The sequence below is a fragment of the Balaenoptera physalus genome (genome assembly GCF_965194825.1).
Source record: "Balaenoptera physalus genome assembly, chromosome: 17".
Classification (NCBI taxonomy): domain Eukaryota; kingdom Metazoa; phylum Chordata; class Mammalia; order Artiodactyla; family Balaenopteridae; genus Balaenoptera; species Balaenoptera physalus.
In genome coordinates this window covers 12,638,741-12,661,931 of record NC_138895.1, presented here as the reverse complement: position 1 = coordinate 12,661,931, position 23,191 = coordinate 12,638,741, and the positions used below count along the sequence as shown (strand labels likewise).

Genomic DNA, 23,191 nt, shown 5'->3' with positions numbered 1-23,191 from the left:
GTTTCCTCCGTAGCCCTCGGTGGGCCTGCAGGCCACCCTGGTCACCCACCACCTCGCGCCTCCGTCCCTTCTCAGCTCCGCCTGCTCGTCCCCTCCCCGGCCCCACCCTCCGGGTCCGCATAAATTACTGTCACACCTACTGTCACACCTGTCACCTTCTTCTCGCCGAATCCCTCACCCCGGCTCAGTTCTCAGTCCGCTCCTCTACGGATTTCCCACGTCCTCCTCTTTCGAGACTTTCCCTCCCTTGACCTCCGTATCCCTTCCTGTCCTGGTCCCCTCCGATTTCTTGGACGGTCCCTTCTCCGGCTTCTCTTCCTGCTGTTCGCCGTCCGATTGATGTTTCTCTATTGCCCAGGGGACCCTGTCCCGGTGGGTCCAGTAGGTACGTGCGTGCATACCACCCTCCTGCCCCCCGCCTGCAAACTTATAAATTTATTTATTTTTTTGGCTGTGTTGGGTCTTCGTTACTGTGCGAGGGCTTTCTCTAGTTGCGGCGAGCGGGGGCCACTCTTCATAGCAGTGCGCGGGCCTCTCACTATCGCGGGCTCTCGTTGCGGAGCACAAGCTCCAGACGCGCAGGCTCAGTAGTTGTGGCTCACGGGCCCATTTGCTCCGCGGCATGTGGGATCTTCCCAGACCAGGGCTTGAACCCGTGTCTCCTGAATTGGCAGGCAGACTCTCAACCACTGCGCCACCAGGGAAGCCCCCGCCTGCAAACTTAGAATGAACACATCTGAGAGGGGAAAGGGGGAAGGAAGGAAAAGGGTTAAACTCAATGACGGTCAAGATCTCAAAAATTGTGAATTAAGTGAAAACGGGCGTGGGCGGGTGTGAGCGCCACCATGAGCCGAGGCTGCCATCTGGTGGGCACGGCTGAGAACGCCACGTGGAATTGTTTCCCAAGAGCATCCCGGCGGGTCTGAGCCATATGCCGGCTCCCGCAGGGAAACCGGCATTAGGCAAGGCCCTGGCGTTGTCCTTCACAAGGCACTGCTTTTGAGGTCTTTCCCTGCTTTGCGCTCCTCCAGGACAAGAAAAGAGACTCAAAGGGAAGGAAAAAATCCAAACTTGAAGCTATCCAACACGAAGGACCGTGGGAGCACAGGCTTCCTTCTACCCATCCCCCCTTCTCTTTTTATTATATATTTTTCAAGTTTTCAGGCTACCTCAAGTCATCATTCCTACTCCTTAGTTGTGGTCTGAATCCCACCCCCCTCTTGCCTTCTTGGGACCTCCATCTGTTCTGTATGTCCTAGCCTTCCCCCTTACTTGATCCTTGTCATCATATTTAAGAGTTTCATGCTTAAAACTCTCAACCTCTTAACCCCTCTGGCTTGCTTGCTCACCTCTGGTTCTCTCCTCTTCGCCTACAACCACTGACTCCATTTTCTTTTCTCCCACGCATCCTTGGCCCCCTGAAATCCGCAGGGTTAGAGCAAGGCTCTTATCTACCCACCATCTGGCTCTGGCACGATTATTCTGGCTTCCCTCCTGGTATCATTAATAAACTGGCCACGCTCTTAGCAAAGGCCAACCTCTCCCCTGTGCACTAAACGTCAGCCCTGCTCAGCGACTCAAAACATCACTACCGGGGCTTCCCTGGTGGGGCAGTGGTTGAGAATCTGCCTGCCAATGCAGGGTACATGGGTTCGAGCCCTGGTCCAGGAAGATCCCACATGCCGCGGAGCAACTAGGCCCGTGAGCCACAACTACTGAGCCTGCGCGTCTGGAGCCTGTGTCCCGCAACACGAGAGGCTGCGACAGTGAAAGGCCCGCGCACCGCGATGAAGAGTGGCCCCCGCTTGCCGCAACTAGAGAAAGCCCTCGCACAGAAACGAAGACCCAAATAAATAAATAAATAAACACACAGCCAAAAATAAATAAATAAATAAATTAAAAAAAAAAAAAAAAAAAAAAAACATCACTACCAACAGTTCTTCCTTTCCTCTCCTGCGTCATCAAAATCCCCCTCTCCCCAAATCTTATCCATCAGTACGAAAATGTTGACTTCCGCATATTATATCAACCATCATCCAACAACTTCCTCTTGTCCCCCTTCCCTTTCCCACTGTTGCCCCCTCCTGCCCCCTTCCCTTCAGCCGACTACACCTGCTCTCTCCAATTTCTCTTCTCCCATTCTCTCTGGAACATCTTCCAATGAGCCTTTGCCCCATGACTCCACTGACAAACTTACCAGGTCACTAATGCCCTCCCCTCGTTGCTAATACACCACTCAGTTCTCAGTTCAGACCTGTCATTTGCATCCTCCCGTTCCCTCCCTCCTCCCTGGAAATACTTTCTTCCCTTGGTTTCCAGGACACAGTTCCCTGGTTTTCTTCTTACTGCACTGGCTGCTCCTGGCCTAGTTTCTTTTCACGCTCTTGACTCTAAATGCTGGAGGGTCCCAGCGTTCAGCCCATAGATCCTTCTCTTTTCTTTCCACACTCACTCCCTGAGTGACCTCACCTGGTCCCATGGCCTTGATCACCTTCTATGTTGATGACTCCCACTTTAATCTTTCTGTTTAGACCTCTCTCCTGAACTCCAGAAGCAACTTCCTACTCGACATCGTCACTTGAATGTCTATTAGACATCTCACATTTTCCATGAGACTCAGCTCCTGGTCTTCCCCTCAAAGCCTCTTCCTTATCCCAGCTTAATGACAACTTCAACTTTGGTTGTTTAGGCCAAAAAACCTTAGGGTCATCCTTGGCCACCCCGACATGCCCACCGTGTCTCTGGCCTCATCTCCTTCTCGCTCAGTCTGATCCAGACACCTTGTTCTGAAACCATGCCAGGCGTGCTGCACCTCCAGATGCCTCCCCAGAGAGCCACGTGGTTTGCCCCCTCCTTTCACTGGTCCTTCTGCAACAGTTACTTCTCCAGTGAGTGTGCTGAGCTGAGCCCAAAAGCTGTTCTGGTCCTAATCCCTGGACCCTGTCAACATTACTTTGTGTGGCAAGAGGGACTCTGCAGATGTGATAAGGATCTTGAGATGGAGAGATTACCCTGGATTATCTGAGTGGGCCCTAAAGGTAATCACAGTGTCCTTCTAAGAAAGAGGCAGAGGGAGATTTGACACAGAAGGCGGCAATGTGACCGCTGAAGCAAGGTGCTACGTTGCTGGCTGTGAAGATGGAGGAAGGGGCCACCAGCAAAGGAATGCAGGTGCTGCAGCTCTAGAAGTTGTTAAAAGCAAGATAATGGACTCTGCCCTAGAGCCTCTGAAGGGAATGTGGCCCTGCCGACACCTTGATCTGGGCCCAGGAAAACTGATTTTGGACTTCTGAACTCCAGAACTGTAAGATAATAAATGTGTGTTGTTTTAAGCCACTAAGTTCGTGGTAATTGGTTACAGCAGCCTCAGGAAACTAGTAGTTGAGGTTTTCTCTGTCTTCTTTACAATTGCATCCTCTCCCCCAACACCCCATCCCCCCTTGCTTTCGCTTTCTCTTTAGTACCTATCTGCATCAAATATACTATAAGTTTTACTTACTAGTTTATTGTTTATTATCTGCCCTGCCTGACCGCCCCCCCCCCACACACACACTTAAGCCCCATGGATGTTAGGCTGTTTGGTTCCCTGTGGTACCCCGGGGATGAGGGCACTGCAAACTGTCCTTCCCTCCTTCCCTTCCTTCCTCTCACCTCTTTGGTCACCCCTCCTATCCTTTAATGCTGGTTCCTTTTCCAGCAGTCAGAGTGCAAATCCTGTGCAAATCCAAGTGCCTAAAGAGGCCAGCAGGTAATGGAAATGAGGCCAGAGCAGCTGGCTGTCAGCACAGCTGCTGTGTGTGTGGACTGAGTGGTGGGCTGCCCTGGGGTGGAGGGAGTTGTCTCTCAGGAAGCTGGAGTGCTGCCCCGTCCAAAGCAGGTGGGCACAGCTTCACCTCAGCTCCGGCAGACTTTCCCCAGGCAAAACGTGGGCCCAGTGATACCATTTCCCAATTTTCCAAGATTTTTACCTGCAATCTCTCACTTTCTACATGAGATTAAAAAAAAAAAAAATATGCACAGAACAAAGCACCATACAGTAATGCTCCCCAGGGCTTCATCCTCAGCCCTTTTCTTCTAGGAATACAGTTTGTCAAGGCCTTTGCTTCTACATCCGTGGTGTCAACTGCCCTCTATATATGGGTGTGCTTCCAACTCGCTCCTGAGCTCCAGAACAGTGTATTCAATTACCTGCTCGGGTTCTTCACCTGGATGTACCTGAGGCATGTCCAACTCAAAATGATTATCATCTTCCTCCTAAAGTTTACAGTCCCTACATTGGTAAATGGCCCCACTGTTTACTGATGCCCCAGCCAGAAACCTCCACTTCTCCTGTCTCACTAATCAGATACAAAATGCTGCTGATTCTAACCAATTTTTCTTGCATCTCAATATCTCTTACATCTACCCTCTTGTACCCACTGCCGCTCCTTGGTGCCTTTTAGCTGGAGCCTGACAATTACCTCGTCTTTCCTCTCCACTGCCACCAGAAAGCTTCAACTTAATTCTAATCATGCCACACTCCTTTGCATGCAGCTATTCCAAAAACATGTTCTACGTGACATTGGTTCCAAGGGATATGAATGGGGTTGCTTGATAAAGAGTTCTGTGATGACACAGGTTTAGAACAAAGAGTTTAAATACAGCTAAACTTTTTTTTTTTTCTTCCCTGCAGGAGTTCTCAGTGCCCTTCGTGTGCTGACGTATATCCTGACTCTCCATAGGGTGATGCAGCAGTTGGTTAGTTTCCCAAACTTATTTGGCCGTGGGATTCTTTTTTTCATGGGGCATCTCAAAGAGTATGTTTCACAGTAAGGACTATTGCTTCAACAGCTTTCTATTATCTACAGGACACAATTAAAATTCCTTAGCATAGGACTGAGAACAAGGACAGTGAAGCCAGAACACCTGGGTCCAGATTATGGGTGTGCCACTTGCTTAGTGTGTGACACTGGGCAAATTATTTTTCTCCATGCCTTTATTTCTTTATCTGTAATAGGAGGATAATAATACAGCTTGGCATAGCGTTGTCGTAAGGATTAGAGTTATTAGTAGTAGTACATGTAAAGTGTGTAGGACAGCGCCCTGTGCTTGGTAAGTGCCCAGTAAATTTGGCTATTTTCTAATTCGTGGTCTTTCGCCATCTGTTTTTTCTTTCCTCACGTCCTCCTATAAAGGTAGGTCCAGTCTTTAGCTACTTTTAGATCCTGGAACTACGGCTTTTGCCTCTGGTGTTGCTCTTCCCTTTGCCTGAAATTCCTCTCTAGTCCCCTCCTTTCCCCCTATTTATCTCCACCTGTTAGCTCATGTTTTCCCCATGTGTTCCCAGGCGGACTTGTGCACCTGCACATTCAACTAGTATTTATCAGGCAGCTACTATGTACCCGGCATTTCTGGAGGGCGAGTCAGACGTGTCATAACGTTTAATACCCTGACTGCCCGGTACATGACAGGGAGTCAAGCTCCTGGTGATTTCTCTCATCCCTCTCTTTCTCCTACACCCTCTGTCCGCTGCATTCTGCAGAGGCCCGTTTCACTCCTGTCCCCTCATGCAATTCCCTGCTAGACTTTGCTGCAGAGTCTTTCGTCTTTGTATCCCCGGCACCTAGAATAGTTTTGGGCACGTTACATACACCCGATACATATGTGTTGATTGGATACATGCATTTCTCTGGGTCACTGTTCCAAGCTCTCCGCTGCCTGCGTAGATCTGGGACCAGGCGCTCTCCTCTCTGGGCCTTACTTTCCTAAACCGCAGATCAGGCAGAGGAATAGCAGCCTCACCGCGCCGCGCTTGGAGGTTTGGCTGCTTGGCTGCTTGGCACACAGCGCCGTCCAGGCCGCCGCGCACTGCGGTACGCGGTCCCCAAATTCTCAAAAGTGACACGAGGAAGAACGTGCCGGCCCGGGCGGGTTGCTCCCTGGGGGCTGCGTGGGCTCGGCCGCACCCTCCGATCCCCTGCCCGCCAGCCCGCGCCGCCCGCACTCACGCTGCGCGTTGCAGTTGCCTCAGCAAGTGCGCTACTCTGTCGCGAGGAGCGGCCATGGCTGCGCGGAGTGCTCCTCTCCGCGGCCCCGCCCCCTCCGCCGCCGGCCAATCCCGGCCGCCGCCTCTCCTCCGCCCACCCCCGCCGCGCCCGCCCACCCGCGCCGCGGTCTCCGGCGCCAGCGACAGCCCTTGGCGGAGGACCATTTTCCCACCAGTCGGAACTACGAGTGCCCCAGCTGCAAAGTCTCACCATCCACCTTTGAAATTGCCACACAGGTAACTGCTCCGTAGGGATTTGGGGTGCTTTCCTAAGTCTCTATATAAAACGCTCCATTTCACAAGTCGGGGACGTGGGGAAAGGGAGAAACAAGGGCATTCTTTTTCCATTCTGACTCCTTTAAAATGCTATTTTGGCTTCTCAGAGTATTTTCGGAATAAATTAAGACATTGCATTTAAATTTGTTTTAACGGTAAACAAGAACTTTGCAAAAAGCCCGAGGGTCTTTTTTTTTTTTTTTTTTTTTACAAGGCCAGTATTGCGTCCAACTGCTAGATCAAGTCACAAAACGAAAGCCAGAAAAATTCCCAAACAAAACAGTAACAACAAAAAATCCCGGACAGTTGAGAAGAATTTAAAAGGTGTTAAATGGTCTATGAATGGTCTGGCTTTTGATGAAGTTGTTCAGGATACCATTAAATGGTTTTATCAGTAGTTAAAAAGTTTCCACGGTTATGTGGGAAGGGAGGGCCAGGGATTAGCAGCTCCAAGTTTCCAGGTCCCAGTGGAAACAATGATCAATGATGGCAAAGTTAACTTTATCACAAAGTATTTTAAGACAGTAACAATTGAACATCTGTGTTTTAGTAACCTATTATGAAATCTGAATTAATCTTTTCTTTCCTAGCAATTTCTAAAAGTAACTTATAAAGAGACAACACTGAAAAAATGAGACAAACGATCTCTCAATTTTAATTTCCTATCAATTGTCAGACCAAAAAGCAAGAGTAGAGTGGCTCCCCAGACCTATAACAGCAGCAAAAAAGCACTACCGCCCCCCATTCTAGATGTACTATGAATCCTTTTCAGGAAATATTTATTTTTACGAAGATGAGTTACTGATATCAATTAGGGAAAGAGACCCAGAATAGCTGTAAACATTTCACCTCCTAATCAAACCAGCTCAGGTCAATTTGACAAATGAATCAAAAGGTAATGTTCCAAGTAAGGGCTTTGTTTCTTTCTCTCTTCCCCAAACAGACCTACCTGAAGCTTTAAAAAAACTGGGGACATAGATGTTGATAAAGATTTAAGTATAAAATTAGGATTAATGAGGATTATTACTATTATTTAGTGAAGCCCCAGTTTATCATTTACAGCAAATTAATGTTTTCAGTGTTGAAAGAGGCACCAGTTGTACTACACTTTCAATATTATATCTGATACCAAAAGAAGTATGAGCTTTTCTAATAAAAGTGGTCTCGCTGAAATCATAATTTAGCTGCTATGCTTTCTAGAAAGTAAATGAAAATAATCTGTGCCAGGTATCCAGGTCATAAGCTTTACTTAAGATTTGTACCAGTAGCCAAAAAGTTAAAGGCAACATTACACACAGACAGTTCTATTAAATAACCTTTACAACAGTTCTGAAAATGTAACCTGTCTCCCTCCTTTGATAAATACACAAGCTTGTTATCAAAATAATGCAGAAACCAATCTATTAAAAGTCTCTGAAATATGACCAGCTCTCTCCCTTACACCCCATCCAAAGTTTAAAGAGAAAAAAAAAAAATGGCTGTTTAAAAACAGAACTCACTCCTAGTTTCCACATTCTTTCCCTAATTCGTATGTCCTTAAATACATCCTTTAATCTCCAGCAAAAGTTTTAGTTGTGGGAAATGCATTAATTTGTCGAATCAAACATTTACAACCATCTTCAGAGGAAGGCAAGCCTAGCCCTTTAACCTGAAGCTCGATGCAGGCAGCGGCCCCATCTTCTGCATCCCTCTACTGTACCTAGAACTTAACATCAAGTACAGTTCTTGGTTTACAAGCAGGTCCGAGGGTGAAATTTACTTCCTCCTCTTTCCTCCTTGGTGTTGCCCTCCTTTTCTCTTGCCACTCAAGCCAGGCCGCCCGGAATTCATCTTGCCTCCCAAGCCCCCTTTCCTCTTCCCTCCTTGGCTGGGTGGGCCCCCTTTCCTTGTCCCTCCTTGGCTGGGCGGGCCCCCTTTCCTCTTACCCCCAGGACCCTGTCGGCCCCCCTTTCTCTTGCCCTTCTGACTCATTTTCCTCCTCTTAGCCGCCTCTTCCTGGTCCTCCTCCCTCATCTGCTTATTGGTGGCCCTCGTAACGTCCAACTGAGGCTTCTTGCTGTTCATTATTCGCAGCATCTCCAACTGGCTCTTTTTCTCGGCTGCAAAGTCCCCGAAAAGAGGCTGAAACTTCCTCTTCTTTCCAGAGACCCGGGGCGCTTTCTCCTTGGGCAGGCGCTCCTGGAAGCGCCCCACAGAGGCGGTGGAGACCTTGGCCACCTGCACGGCGCGGCCCAGCTCCTCCTTACTCTGGTGTCCGGTAGGGTGCAGGCCGGCCGCGCTGGGCAGCTGCCTCTTGTGCGCGCGGGCCAGGTTACGCAGCCGGTTCAGCTCGTTCTTGGCCACCCGTTCCTTCTTAGCCTGAATGCGCTTGGCGAACTGGTCCTCCATGGGGTCGGCATTCCCGGGCACCTCGATCAACCATTCCTTGGTGTCGTCGCGGGCGCGCTGGTAGCCCCAGCGGCGGCGCCACTGGCCGCTCCCCTCGTCCCACACCAGGTTGGTCTTCTTCTTGGGACGGATGCCCTTGAGGCGCGCAAACTGCTGCCAGCGTGTAAGCGGCCGCGGCCGGGGCACCGGCTTCTCGCGCGGCAGACGAGTGGTGGGCTCCGGCAGCCGCGCCACCAGCGCCTCCTCCACACGATCGGTGGGCAGCTGCCACAGCCGGTTGATGAGCAGCTGCGTGTTGTCCCGCGCCAGGGCCCGCAGCTCGGCCTCCTGCGTGGGTCCCGCGTGCCGCAGCCCGGTCGGAGGGTTCCGGTCCGAGGCAAGCAGGTTACCCAGGTCGAACTCCAGCTCCAGTTCCTTGTGCACCGTGATGCGCTGCAGCTTCTCTGCCTCGTCCCGCTCCGCCTTTGCCAGCAGCTCCTCCACGCTCTGGCCCTCCATGGCTCCGGCTCGGCTCCCTCTCTCTGGGAAACAGTTGCAATCACTTCTCTGCCAGCTAGGTTCAAGCCCCGGCACTACAACCACGTGCGGTCACCCAGACGCTCGTCCCGGAAGAGAAAGCTCCGCTTCCGGGACACCCGGAAGGGACTCACAATGCCGGCGACCCAAGGAAAGGCCGGCAGAGGGCGGTGTTGGAGAGCAAATGGGATTAGAGGCGGCCCTTGGGCTGGAGCCCGGATGTAGGCGGTGTAGGCGCGCGGAGCCCAGACTGCGGTGCGCGTTTTGGGGACCGCAGATTAAGGGGGTCCCGGAGCGACTGTGTTACAGTTTAAGTGTAAGTCAGTTCTCAAGGTGTTTAGCCAATCAGCTCTTCTTAGGACTTGACAAATTATTTTTCGCCAGAACCCTGACCTGTTCATGGGGGTCCGGCGTGTGGGCCGAGAAAGACACTTCCCACAGATGTACGTAAAGCTACGTGTAGACGAGGGCTTGGTTTGCTTTGGGAGTGAGCGGACCTGGCAGTTAGACCGCCCTGAGTGGGCGAGCTGATATCTGGTCCCCGGAGCCCTGGGCCGCATCCTCTGCTGGCTTGTGGCAGAAGAGCGCCGGGCTCTGCCATGAGCCTGCCTGGATTCCGACCTTGACTGCACTAGTGTTTGACCTTCAGCTGTTTAACTTCTTTGGGCCTATTTTAAAACCTGTACGATGGGGATACTAATAGTACCTGCCTCTTAGGGCTGCCATGAAGATAAATCAGTTAATATGCTCCCAAGGGAGCTTACACAGAGGTCTGGAGCCTATGAGTGCTCAATAAATGTGAGCTAAGTACCAATTATTATTCTTCATAATGGCTCTGGGAGCTATGCTGAAAAGGAAATCTTATACAGTGATTAAGCACCAGGTTCTTTTTTTTTTTAAATTTATTTATTTATATTTATTTTTGGCTGTGTTGGGTCTTCGTTTCTGTGCGAGGGCTTTCTCCAGCTGTGGAGAGCGGGGGCCACTCTTCATCGCGGTGCGCGATGTCGCGGCCTCTCTTGTTGCGGAGCACAGGCTCCAGATGCGCAGGCTCAGCAATTGTGGCTCACAGGCCTAGTCACTCCGCGGCATGTGGGATCTTCCCACACCAGGGCTCGAACCCATGTCCCCTGCATTGGCAGGCAGATTGTTAACCACTGCGCCACCAGGGAAACCCTGAGCACGAGGTTCTTGAATCAAACTCCTAGAATAAGATCTGAGTTTATTGTATCCACATTGGACAGGTTGTTTAACTTAAGTCCTATTCATAAGTTGATAAATTTGCGGCATTAGTTCCTGGTACATAGTAAGCACCATATTCCAAAGGCAGGCTCAGTAAAATGACTTGTCTAAGATTTTACAACTAGGAAGTGTGGGAGCAGGAGGTATCTTAACTGTGACTTTAAGACTACATACATATTCTCTGCAATTTCTTGTAGGCTCTTGATGCTGGAAAAGGGTGGTCTGCCGACCAGCAGTATAGCATCACCTGGGAACCAGTTAGAGGTGCAGAATCTCTGGCCTCACCCCAGATGTAATGATTCAAAACCTTCATTTTAACAAAATATCTAGGTGATGAATATGTGCAGTCCAGTGTAGGAGGCACTGATGATTGTGTGGTTTACAGGATTTGTTTTCCTTTAATGGGAAGTTGGGATTAGTGAAGAAGGGGTCAGCTGGAGAATTAATCCATAGAAATGGACATAATAGCCGTTAGTTAGGAAATAGATTCAGTTGAGTGTCAGCTAGAGAGGGCTTTAGATACAGCCCCACCTATCACACCTGCCCCCCTGAGTTTGGTCTCTTCTTGAGCTCATTGGCTTTCTTCAGCTCTCCTTTGTTCATTCACTCATCAAACATTTAGTGAACACATTTTATGCCTCAGGAATTGGGCTCTAATATTCTTTCTTCCTCTTTTCTAAAAGCATTTTAAGATTTGCTTGGGTTTTTCTGAGCCTTTGTCTTAACACTCAACACCAAGTCTTTAATACCAATCATCCCATGGGGCCAAGGCCAGGTCAAAGGTCATATTAGGTAACTTCCTTGACCTTTAAAGCTTTTGGGATTTGCCATAGGAGAGTGTTAAGGACACTGATAGGGCTGTTCTGGGCTTGGCTTAGCTTCTGATTCATTCATTCATTTAACAAACATTTGAATGACTACCATGTTTGAGACACTAGATAACAAAGATTATCGAGACCTTATGGAACAGTGGGGAAGAAAGAAAGGTTAAGAGAAATTTACAACATGGCATGGTTGGGCCTTAAATAGGAAGTACAGCTGTGTAGAATTTAGCTCCTTTGTCAATCTTCTGAGTTAGGGGAAAAAAAGAGCAGATGTCGATAGGCATTGAATGGTATTCTCACTGGATGAAATGCTATTTGGTTCGAATCATATAGGTCAGCTCTTAACCGAACTTTAATTGTTTTGTGCTCAAGTGTTTCTTTATAATCCAAGTCGATTTTAATTTCCTTGATGACTGGAGACTGATTTTTACTTCCACTTTGCTGAGCATAGTGCTGGATACATAGTAGGTATTCAGTACATGGTTGCTTGAAAGAATAAGCCTAATTTTTAAATTAAAAAGGGATTAATGTTGGTTGTTAGATTCAAGGTGAGCAAAACTAGTAAGACCGGGATTTGGGGCTTTAAAAAATATCTTATTGAGGCAGATAGGTATGTGCTGGTCTCCAGCTTGCATTTGTATCATCTTTATGTTGGGCAAGATTGTGCAGTGTTAAGAAAAAGAGAGCTTATCAGGGATGTGCAGATATATGTGAATATAATATAACAGTACGGCAAAAGGTTGTAAATATTGTCTTCTCCTTTTGTTGGTTTTTCCCTGTGTCTTTCTTCCTTTGTCCCATATTGCAGATAGATCCCCAGTTTGGTCATCAGACCCCACTTCTTTTCTCTTTATACCTGCTCTCTATGCCATTTCATCCACTCTCATTGTGTCAGCTGCCACTTCTGTGCAGATGATTCTTAGAGGTACATCTTTCTCCCTTTCCTTTTCAGAGCTCTGGACTCAAATCTCCAACCACCTGCTGGGCTCTTCTACCATACTCTAAACTCAGTGTGTCTAAGACTACATAACACATCATCTTCCTGAAAATTTGCTTCTTCCATCATCCATCCACCTTTTTTCCCCTCCCACAAATGTTTATAGAAGGTTTTTCGTGACCAAGGCATTGTGCTGGGCGTTGGGAATACAACGGCTAGTAAAAACAGGCTCAGTTGATGTAATCATCCATTCTAGTCTAGCAAGGCTTGAACCTGTGATGTCATCCTTGGCTTTTCTCTTCCCATCTCTAAATTCAATCGGTCTAAAAGTCCTATTAAATTTGTCTCTGTATTGCTGCTTTCTCATTCCCACTACCGTGACCTTACCCCTAGACTGGGACTCTTCTATCTACTTCTCCCGGTACTCTCTCCACTCTGCTCCTGCCCCTGGCTTTCAGCTGCGTGCAGCCAGAGGAGGCAGTGACAGAAGATCAGAGGATGTGACGAGGGAGAGGTGAGGGCATGTTTGTCCCTAGCCCTCTGCGGTTATTACTGTGGGTTGGCTGGTTCCTCTAAAAGGCCATAGCTCCAGTCAGGCAGCTCTCTCCATGCAGGCACCCTCTCCCAGCTACTCTAATTATCCCCCTGGTTCCTGCAGGCCTCGGAGTGGTTATGGCTTTTGCCATTGTAGTCCTATCCTTTGTGAATTTCCTTAAGCCATGTCTACATTCTTGTAGTATTGCCTTTGTTGATCTTAAATTACCCAGCCTGACTGCTACCTGTTTCCTGCCAGGACCTTGACTGATACCTGGGGACCTATCCCTGGAGCATCCTAAGCGTTTCCTTACTTCGTTCTCTCTTTGAGCTAGTCTAGAGGATTTATCTTCCACAGATCTGGCCAAATCAGTCTTCTCCTCAAAAACTCCCTTCTCTACCTTGTTCTTGGTCTTGGATGTTTGTGTTCTGGCCCCAAACTACTCTTTTTACTCACATGGGATGATACTGCTCCTTAGCTTGTTTTCCAGATATTTCTTACCCACTCCTATTTTCCATCTTAGCTATTTTCTAGAGCCTTAAGAACTTTTCTCAAGAAAGGCAAAAATGAGGGACAGGACAGAAAAAGCAACAATTATGTTTTTGTAGCAATGTAACCTATAGGGAGATTCTCCTCCCCCCAACCGTGGGCAAGAAGGTTAAACATGTGAAAGTACTACCTTTCAGGTTCCCTCAAAACACAACTAGTTTGGTCAGTAAAACATTTTTGTAAGCAATTTCTTTCTTCATTCTTCTGATTAACTTAGATTTACTTTCTAAACATTTCTCAGTTGCCCCTTTTTGGTAAAGGAAATCATTAGGGATGATTCAACCATTCTTTAATCCTGCTGTGAACATAGTTAATTTGAGTATTTTTGTCTAGGAAATCCAATGTTCCAGTAATTTGATAAAATAACAGAAAAGGACCCTTAAAACACTTACATTATTTCCACATGGTTCATTTTTAACTGATTTATAATTTAACTTGGAAGTACTTGAAGTGAAAATTTAATTTTGAAAATTTCTTAATCATAGATAAAAATCTGTGTATTCATGTACTTCAGTTTTAGTCAGAAACCCATACATAAAATCTATTATTTCGTTTTAAAAAGGAAAAAGATACAGTGTTAAGGTTTTGTGCGGTTAGTGAAGAAGCAGATTGAACATTGTACATTTGCCTAGAAGGAGCTTTGGATTTTAGGGCAAAAAAAATGATGATAGCATTTTAGAACTGATGTAAGTTGTTTTGTTCTCTGTAAAATACACAATGGTTGCACTTCAGAAAACGGCGTTTGCCAAAATCTTGATCACCTGTGAGTTGAGCAAGCGCCGCTGGCTGATGGTTTTCATTCATAAGACTTCATCACCAAATCCCAAGGGAATGAAATTGGCTTTAGACTTAGAGTTCAATATAAAAATGAAAGAGTGACATGCAAAGCAAAGCCGAAGGTCCAGAATTTTACGGGTATTTGTATTTAGAGTCCAGTAACAGAAAAATTTAGATCCATTTATTAACGATCATTTTCTATTCTGTTTTAACTTACAAAAGTAAAATGGCAATGAGTAAGAAGTCTTTTTTGTGTTTTTCTTAAGTCGATAAAATCTGAACAGTTTTTCTAAATGACTTGAAAGTAGATTTACTCCCAATTAGGCAACCGAGTCCTGAATGCCTTTCCCCTAAAGAAAGCAACTGCATCACCGCACGGCCTTCGATTTGTCTTTGCAGTTATAGACCATGTGTGAACATACACCGATCCGCCAATCAAAATGTTCTTCTAAATTTCCCACATGAGCAATATCAGGAATGAGCAGGGGGCTTCCCTGGTGGTGCAGTGGTTGAGAATCTGCCTGCCAAGTCAGGGGACACAGGTTCGAGCCCTGGTCCAGGAAGATCCCACATGCTGCGGAGCAGCTAAGCCTGTGCGCCACAACTACTGAGCCTGCGCGCTACTGAAGCCCGCACGCCTAGAGTCCGTGCTCTGTAACAAGAGAAGCCACGCCAATGAGAAGCCCGCGCACCGCAATGTATGGTAGCCCCCGCTCGCCCCAACAAGAGAAAGCCGCGCACATCAATGAAGACCCAACGCAGCCATAAATAAATAAATAAATTTATTTTTTAAAAAAAGAATGCGCAGGGAAGTTATCCCTATGCCAAATAAACATTAATTCTTGGCCCTCTTAACCAAAAATTGTTTCTAAACATTATTAACCCGTTATTTTTTAGAACATGTCTGTGAAAAATGAAAACAACAGGTGGAAAACCTAAAAAGTATGACCCTATATATGGTAAATTCTGTAGCGTACACTTTTCTTTTTTCTAGGTCTTTTTACTTGCCAAAGGAAGACGACAAAGGAAACGATCTCTGAGTGGCAAGTAGGTGTGTGACTGCATCCTTGTCAGCACCCCAGGAGTGCACTGCAGTCTAAGCCAGCTCCCTGGGCATTTGCTAATCCAGAAGATCCAGTTGCTTGTGGTGTGTGGACTCTCCCCTGAGGCCTAAGTAGGAGTTATTATTTAGAATGTATAAATAATGTTCCTGGCATCTTCCAGTATTTATTTCAGTTGCCTCATTATACAAGACAGTGTGAATTTCAGCTGGGGAGGAAGCTGCCTTCTTATGGTGGTTCCTAGATTCCCTTCTCTGGAAAGCCTGTGGATTTCAAAGGAATCCATGGTTTAGGTCTCAGCCTTCAGTTTATTCATCTGGAAAATGAAGGATTTTGACTAGGTGGCCTTTACGATTCATCTCTATGATCCTTTTCTTCTGTTAAAAAATTATGCTCTTCAGATACTCCAATATTACTTTCTTATAAAGTGCTTTCTTTCTCTCCTGGTTTTTGATTAAAGTTTTTGACTGATGTATCCATTGGCAAACCTCCCCCTCTTCCTGAGTCACTTATCTCATTTCCTAGGCTGGTTGTATGCCTCCACGTAGCGAAACAGCTTCCTGTGTGCACAAGGAGACTGTGACTACAGATGTGCTGATCAGCTTTTAATAACGTGGAGGTTGATTATTGTGCTTTGTAGGTTATTCATGATGCTTTTCCTTTTTCTTTTTTTCTTGCTTACCGTTAAACTTCTTTGAGAATTGGAAGAAAGGGTAGAGAATGAGCAGAGTGTAGATTATTTTACTATTTGCTAGTTGTTCTGGAAAAATTTCTTGTAGGTAGGAAGATAGAAGCTATATTTTAAAATGTTTATAAAATATTTATATTTATAAAGTCATGTCTGGGAATGAAAGATGATGGTGGATTGGCTTTATTTGTGTCTTGTCTGGCCTGAGACCTAGAACTGATGATGTTCTTTGATGATTACAATTATAGAAAAGTTTTAAAGAAAGCTTCAAAGTTAACTCCCTCAAATAATAAAATTGGGGCAATTTTGTGTTTCATAGTTTGGTGTTGCTTCAGAGAAAGCTAGTCAGAGAATTTCAATACAAGGAAGGTAAAGTACAGGCATACCTCGGAGAGACTGCGGATTTGGTTCTAGACCACTGCAATAAAGTGAATACTGCAATAAATCAAGTCACATGAATTTTTTGGCTTCCCAATGCATATAAAAGTTATGTTTAGACAATACTTTAGTCTATTAAGTGTGCAATAGCATTATGTCTAAAAAAACAGTGTGCATACCTTAATTAAAAACACTTTCTTGCTAAAAAATGCTAGCCATCATCTGATAACTCAGGTTTGCCACAAACTTTTCAATTGGTAAACAACAGAATCTGCAAAGCACGATAGAGCAAAGCACAAAAAAACAAGGTATTCCTATAGAATAAAATATAATAACATTGCTGGCATGTTTAGTAATTATCATTCTGAGAATGAGTCTTGGTGATTTCTGGCCTGATTACCTGGGAACAGATTCCCCAAGGGATCATCATCTCATCTGAAAAATGGGCTAACATTATTTCTCAGTTTTAGAGTTCTATGAGTGGGAGATAAGTTATTCAAACACTCATTTGTAAAGAACTCTTAAGAAGATCTTCTTTTTTCCCCATCAGATTCTCTAAGACCTCTGTGACTCTCTACCCTTCCCCTACAAGGTTGAGAACTAGTGTACTGTAGAAGAGGGAGATAATGAAGGGAGTAACTGGTGAAGATTTTATGGAAGAATAACTTGGCCTTTGAGCCTGCATAGAATTTGAATAGATGGGAGGAGGAAGAGGGTCATTCCAGTAGATGGTAGCGATATGAATAACGACATGTAGCCAGTATTTATGGAGCAAGTACAATGTATCAGGAAATGATTATTTTTATAAATCTTCACAGTGGGCCTAGGAGGTAGACATTACCAGTATCCTCATTTTACAGATGAGAAGACTGAAGATCATAAGGGTTAAGTGAATTGCCCAAAGTCATGCAGTTAGTACATGGTAGAACCAGGATCTGAATCTTTGCAGTCTAATTCCAACCCAGCTACGTAAGCACTACCCCATAGAGCTTCCTCTCTCTGGTCCATTAGCAGTTTGCTTGTCTAGGATAGATGATTTGTGTTGTAAGAAATAAGCTAGGTAAGAAGTAAGCTAATAAGCTTGGGTAGATAAGTAGAGCAGTACCAAATGTGGAGCACTTTTAGGATCAAGAGGAAGAATTTGGATTTTTTTTCCGTTTTTTAAAAATTGAGATATAGTCAATGTACAATATTATATAAGTTACAAGTATACAGCATAGTGATTCACAATTTGTAAAGGTTATACTCCAGTTATGGTTATTCTAAAATATTGGCCATCTTCCCTGTGTTGTACCATATATCCTTGTAGCTTATTTATTTTATACATAATAGTTTGCACCTCTAAATTCCAAACCCCTATCTTGTCCCTCCCCTGGTCCCTCTCCCTACTAGTTTGTTCTCTATGTGTGTGAGTCTGTTTCCTTTTTGTTATATCCACTAGTTTGTTTTATTTTTTAGATTCCACATGTGAGTGATATCACACATTATTTGTCTTTGTCTGACTTTTTTCACTAAGCATAATACCCTCCAAGTCTATCCATGTTGTTGCAAATAGCAACATTTCATTCTTTTTGTGGCTAAGTAATATTCCATTGTGTGTGTGTATGTGTATATATTACATCTTCTTTGTACATTCATCTGTTGATGGACACTTAGCTTGCTTCCATATCTTGACAATGGTAAATAATGCTGCTCTGAACATTGGAGTGCATGTATTTTTTCAAATTAGTGTTTTCATTTTTTTCGGAGATTTTATCAGGAGTGGAATTGCTGGGTCATATGGTAGTTTCTATTTTAGTTTTTTGAGAAACCACCATATTGTTTTCCACAGTGACTGCATCAATTTACATTCCCACGAACAGTGTACAAGAGTTCCCTTTTCTCCACATCCTCACCAACATTGTTATTTGTGGTCTTTTTGATGATAGCCATTCTGACAGGTGTGATGTGACATCTCACTGAGGTTTTAATTTGCATTTCTTTGATGATTAACAGTGTTGAGTATCTTTTCATGTGCCTGTTGGCCATCTGTATGTTTTCTTTGGAAAAATGTCTATTCAGGTCTTCTGCCCATTTTTTAATTGGGTTGGGATTTTTTTTCTTTTCTCTGATGTTGGGTTGTATGAGCTGTTTATATATATATATATATATATATATGTATATATAATTGTTTTTAACGTCTTTATTGGAGTATAATTGCTTTACAATGGTGTGTTAGTTTCTGCTTTATAACAAAGTGAATCAGCTGTATGTATACATATATCCCCATATCTCCTCCCTCTTGCGTCTCCCTGCCACCCTCCCTATCCCACCCCTCTAGGTGGTCACAAAGCACCGAGCTGATCTCCCTGTGCTATGTGGCTGCTTCCCACTAGCTATCTGTTTTACATTTGGTAGTGTATATATGTCCATGCCACTCTCTCACTTCATCCCAGCTTACCTTTCCCCCTCCCCATGTCCTCAAGTCCATTCTCTACGTGTGCGTCTTTATTCCTGTCCTGCCCCTAGGTTCTTCAGAACCATTTTTTTTTTTTTTAGATTCCATATATATGTGTTAGCATACGGTATTTGTTTTTCTCTTTCTGACTTACTTTACTCTGTATGACAGACTCTAGGTCTATCCACCTCACTACAAATAACTCAATTCCATTTCTTTTTATGACTGAGTAATATTCCATAGTATATATGTGCCACATCTTCTTTATCCATTCATCTGTCAGTGGACACTTAGGTTGCTTCCATGTCCTGGCTATTGAAAATAGAGCTGCAATGAACGTTGTGGTACATGACTCTTTTTGAATTAGGGTTTTCTCAGGGTATATGCCCAGTAGTGGGATTGCTGGGTCATATGGTAGTTCTATTTTTAGTTTTTTAAGGAACCTCCATACTGTTCTCCATAGTGGCTGTGTCAGTTTACATTCCAACCAACAGTGCAAGAGAGTTCCCTTTTCTCCACACCCTCTCCAGCATTTATTGTCTGTAGATTTTTTGATGATGGCCATTCTGACAGGTGTGAAGTGATACCTCATTGTAGTTTTGATTTGCATTTCTCTAATGATTAGTGATGTTGAGCATCCTTTCATGTGTTTGTTGGCAATCTGTATATCCTCTTTGGAGAAATGTCTGTTTAGGTATTCTGCCCATTTTTGGACTGGGCTGTTTGTTTTTTTAGTATTGAGCTGCATGAGCTGCTTGTAAATTTTGGAGATTAATCCTTTGTCAGTTTTTTCGTTTGCAAATATTTTCTCCCATGTTTATATATTTTGGATATTAACCCCTTATTCAGTCATATCATTAGCAAATATTTTCTCCCATTCAGTGGGTTGTCTATTTGTTTTGTCAATGATTTCCTTTGCAGTGCAAAAGCTTTTAAGTCTAATTAGGTTCCATTTGTTTATTTTTCATTTTATTTCCTTTGCTTTAGGAGACAGATCCAAAAAAATATTGCTACAATTTATGTCAAAGAGTGTTCTGCCTATGTTTTCTTCTGTGAGTTTCATGGTTTCCAGTCTTACATTTAGGTCTTTAATCCATTTTGAGTTTATTTTTGTATATGGTGTAAGAAACTGTTCTAATTTCATTCTTTTGCATGCAACTGTCCAGTTTTCCCAGCACCACTTATTGAAGAGACTGTCTTTTCTCCATTGTGTATTCTTGCCTCCTTTGTCATAGATTAATTGACCATAAGTGTGTGGGTTTATTTTGGGGCTCTCTCTTCTGTTCCATTGATCTTTGTGTCTGTTTTTGTGCCAGTACCATACTTTTTTGATTATAGGAAGAATTTGGATTTGATGCCAGAGGTAATACGGAGCCATGGAGGATTTTAGACCAGTGAAGACATAACCAAAATAGAATTTCTTAATTATATTTTTAAATCTTCCATGTTCTTACTGATATTCTGTCTTCTTGACCTATCAGTTAGTGAGATGTGTGTTGAAATCTTCTATCTTGATTATAGATTTATCAATGTGTAATTCTACCAAATTTCCATTCTATATTTTGATGTTATGTTATAAAAGAACATGGACATTTAGCATTACTAAATTCTCCTGATGAATTTTTTTTATCCTTTTATCACAACATAGTGACCATCTTTATCCTGAATAATGCTTTCAACAGTACTATAGCTCTATTACCATTTTTGGTTAGTATTTGTCTGATTTATCTTTTTTCCATTTTTTATTTCCAAACTCCATATGTCCTTTTGCCTTAGATATGTTCCTTGTAAACAGTATATAGCTGGATTTTGTTGGTGGTTTGTTTTTTTACATCAAATCTGACAGTCTGTGACTTTTCATCAGTACATTTAGACTAATTAATATATTGTGAGTACTGCTATATTGTATTTATTATCTTATTTTATGCTTTCTATTTACATGGTATTTTCTATACCTATTTTTCTCTGCTCCTGTATTGATTGATTAGCTTGATTTAGTTTTCTTTCCTTTTTTTAAAAATTAAGACATAGTTAACATGTTATATTAGTTTTAGGTGTGTAACATAATGATCCAGTAGTTGTATATATCATGAAATGATCACCACAATAAATCTAGTTAACATTTGTCACCACACATACAGTTTTTTTCCTTCTGATAAGAATTTTCAAGATACCCTCTCTTAGCAACTTTCAAATATACAATACGGTATTAACTATAGTCACCATGCTGTACATTACACCTGTTGGACTTATTTATTTTATAACTAGAAGTTTATACTTTTGACCACCCTCACCCATTTTACCCACCCTCCCCACTCCCCACCTCTGGCAGCTACCAGTCTGTTCTCTGTGTCTGTGAGTTTTGGGGTTTTTTGTTATTTTTTTTTTTTTTTTTTAAGAGTCCACATATAAGTGAGGTCATATGGTATTTGTCTTCCTATGTCTGACTTATTTTACTTAGCAGTGCCCTCAAGCTCCATCCATGTTGTTCCATATGGCAAAATTTCATTCTTTTTGTGGCTGAATAATATTCCATTGTATATATATATATACACCACATTTTAAAAATCAATTTATCCATTGATGGACACTAGGTTGTTTTCTTATCGTGGCTAATGTAAATAATGCTGCAGTGAACATGAGGGTACAAATAATCTTTTCAAGTTAGGGTTTCGTTTCCTTTGGATAAATACCCGGAAGTGGAATTGCTGGGTCATACGGTAGTTCTATTTTTAGTTTTTTGAGGAAACTTCATACTGTCTTCCATAGTGGCCGTGACAATTTAAATTCCCACGAATAGTGCACAAGGGTTCCCTTTTCTCCACATCCTCACTGACACTTGTTATTTTTTGTCTTTTTGATAATAGATATTCTAACAGGTGTGAAGTGATATCTCATTGTGGTTGTGATTTGCATTTCCCTGAGGACTGTAGATATCTTATTCCTAGTTTTCAGAGGAATCCTCTATAACGTTTTATAATAAGAATGATGCCCTGTATAGGGTAATTAACTCTATACTCAACTCCTAATTTGCAGATATCTTTTCTAATGAGTTAGTGTTGAATATTATCAAAACTTTTCTGTATCAATTAAAATTATCATAAAGGTTTTTCCCTTTTAATATGTTAATATGGTAAATTATGTTTATATATTTCACAAATTTCACATTCTGGGATAAACCTGCTTGATCACGATGTGTTATCTTTTTCTGTACTGCTAGATTTGGTTTGCTAACATTTTGTTTACATTTTTGCCTCTGTTCACGGGTGAGGTGGGCCTGTTACTTTTCCTCTTTGTACTATCCTTGTCTGGTTTAGATATCAATGCTACAGTAACATTGCTGGCTAAATTGGGGAGTATTCCTCTTTTTCTCATCTCTGGTAGTGTTTGTATAAGATTGGAACACCTGATTACTTGAAAATTTTGTAGAATTCACGTATAAAATCATGTAGGTTTAGTATTTTCTTTGTGAGTAGATTTTAAAGTTCTGATTTCATTTTATGAGATGGAGTCATTTGACTTCTCAAAACAGTTTTGGTAAGATACATATTTCTAGAAATTTGTCTATTTCTTCTAATTTTTCAGATTTATTGGCGTAAAATTTTCATAATAGTCTCTCAGAAAATTCTCCTCTTTATCTGAAGTTATGCCTATCACTTCACTCCTAATATTATTTTGTCTATTCTCTTTTTTTTCTTGATCAATCTTACCAGAGGATTTTCTATTTAATTAGTTTTTGCAGAGATCTAGTTTTTAACTTGATACTCTCCATTGTATCTTTATTTTCCATCTTATTAATTTCTGCTTTTTTATTCATCTTCCTTCAACTTAGATATTGTTATTCTTTAAAAAAAACTTCTGTAGTTCGACTTAAGTTCCTAATTTTCAGACTTTGTTTTTTATATGTAAGTATTTAAAGCTGTACCTTTCCCTTCAAGTAATACTTTCACCACTTCTCACAAAACTTATGGTACTTTGATTTTCACTCAGTTCTCTGTATTTTCCTGGAATAAATATTTTTTAAAGCTTTTTTTAAAAAATTAAATTATTTTATTTTATTTATTTTTGGCTGTGTTGGGTCTTCGTTGCTGTGCACGAGCTTTCTCTAGTTGTGGCGAGTGGGGGCTACTCTTCATTGCGGTGTGCAGGCTTCTCATTGCAGTGGCTTTTCTTGTTGCGGAGCATGGGCTCTAGGCGTGCAGGCTTTGGTAGTTGTGGCTCGCAGTCTCAGTAGTTGTGGCTCACAAGCTCAGTAGTTGTGGCTCACGGGCTTAGTTGCTCTGCAGCATGTGGGATCTTCCCAGACCAGGGCTTGAACCCATGTCCCCTGCATTGGCAGGCAGATTCTTAACCACTGCACCACCAGGGAAGCCCTATAGCTGGACTTTAAAAAAGTCTCTTTTAACTGGCATGCTTAATTCATTAACATTCAATGGAGTTTAGAACATATTTGGGTTTGTTTTAACTGTCTTCAGGTTTTTGGGGTTTTCTGGTCCTTTTTTTTTTCCTCTCTCTTTCTCTGAATAGTTTGTTTTTATTCTTTAATTCTTTTTTTTCT

General features: G+C 43.2%; 3 protein-coding genes across 15 annotated transcripts in view; 1 reads left to right on the top strand and 2 right to left on the bottom strand.

Moving 5' to 3' along the window:
- ADHFE1 (alcohol dehydrogenase iron containing 1) overlaps positions 1 to 6,101 on the bottom strand; it is a 42,409-nt gene extending 36,308 nt beyond the window's left edge. For 5 of the 10 annotated variants that reach the window (XM_082433669.1, XM_082433673.1, XM_082433675.1 and 2 more), the window contains exon 1: positions 5,988 to 6,073. In XM_082433669.1, the coding sequence (XP_082289795.1) occupies positions 5,988 to 6,043 (56 nt within the window). In that variant the 5' untranslated portion in view covers positions 6,044 to 6,073. Of the gene's footprint in view, positions 1 to 5,987 lie in introns of all 10 variants that reach the window. The other 5 variants (XM_082433670.1, XM_082433676.1, XM_082433667.1 and 2 more) reach the window with 5 other exon arrangements.
- A 61-nt stretch (positions 6,102 to 6,162) lies between these two features.
- The window catches only part of CRH (corticotropin releasing hormone), a 197,159-nt gene continuing 180,130 nt past the window's right edge, over positions 6,163 to 23,191 (top strand). Inside the window, exons 1-2 of one of the 4 annotated variants that reach the window (XR_014255643.1) lie at positions 6,163 to 6,262; positions 15,064 to 15,116. The gene's annotated coding sequence lies outside the window, so the exon portion shown is untranslated. Of the gene's footprint in view, positions 6,263 to 15,063; positions 15,244 to 23,191 lie in introns of all 4 variants that reach the window. The other 3 variants (XR_014255644.1, XM_082433756.1, XR_014255645.1) reach the window with 3 other exon arrangements.
- Positions 7,525 to 9,321, bottom strand: RRS1 (ribosome biogenesis regulator 1 homolog). The gene has a single exon (XM_082433704.1). It carries the CDS (start codon positions 9,185 to 9,187, stop codon positions 8,057 to 8,059), a length of 1,131 nt encoding a protein of 376 aa, XP_082289830.1. The 5' UTR covers positions 9,188 to 9,321; the 3' UTR covers positions 7,525 to 8,056.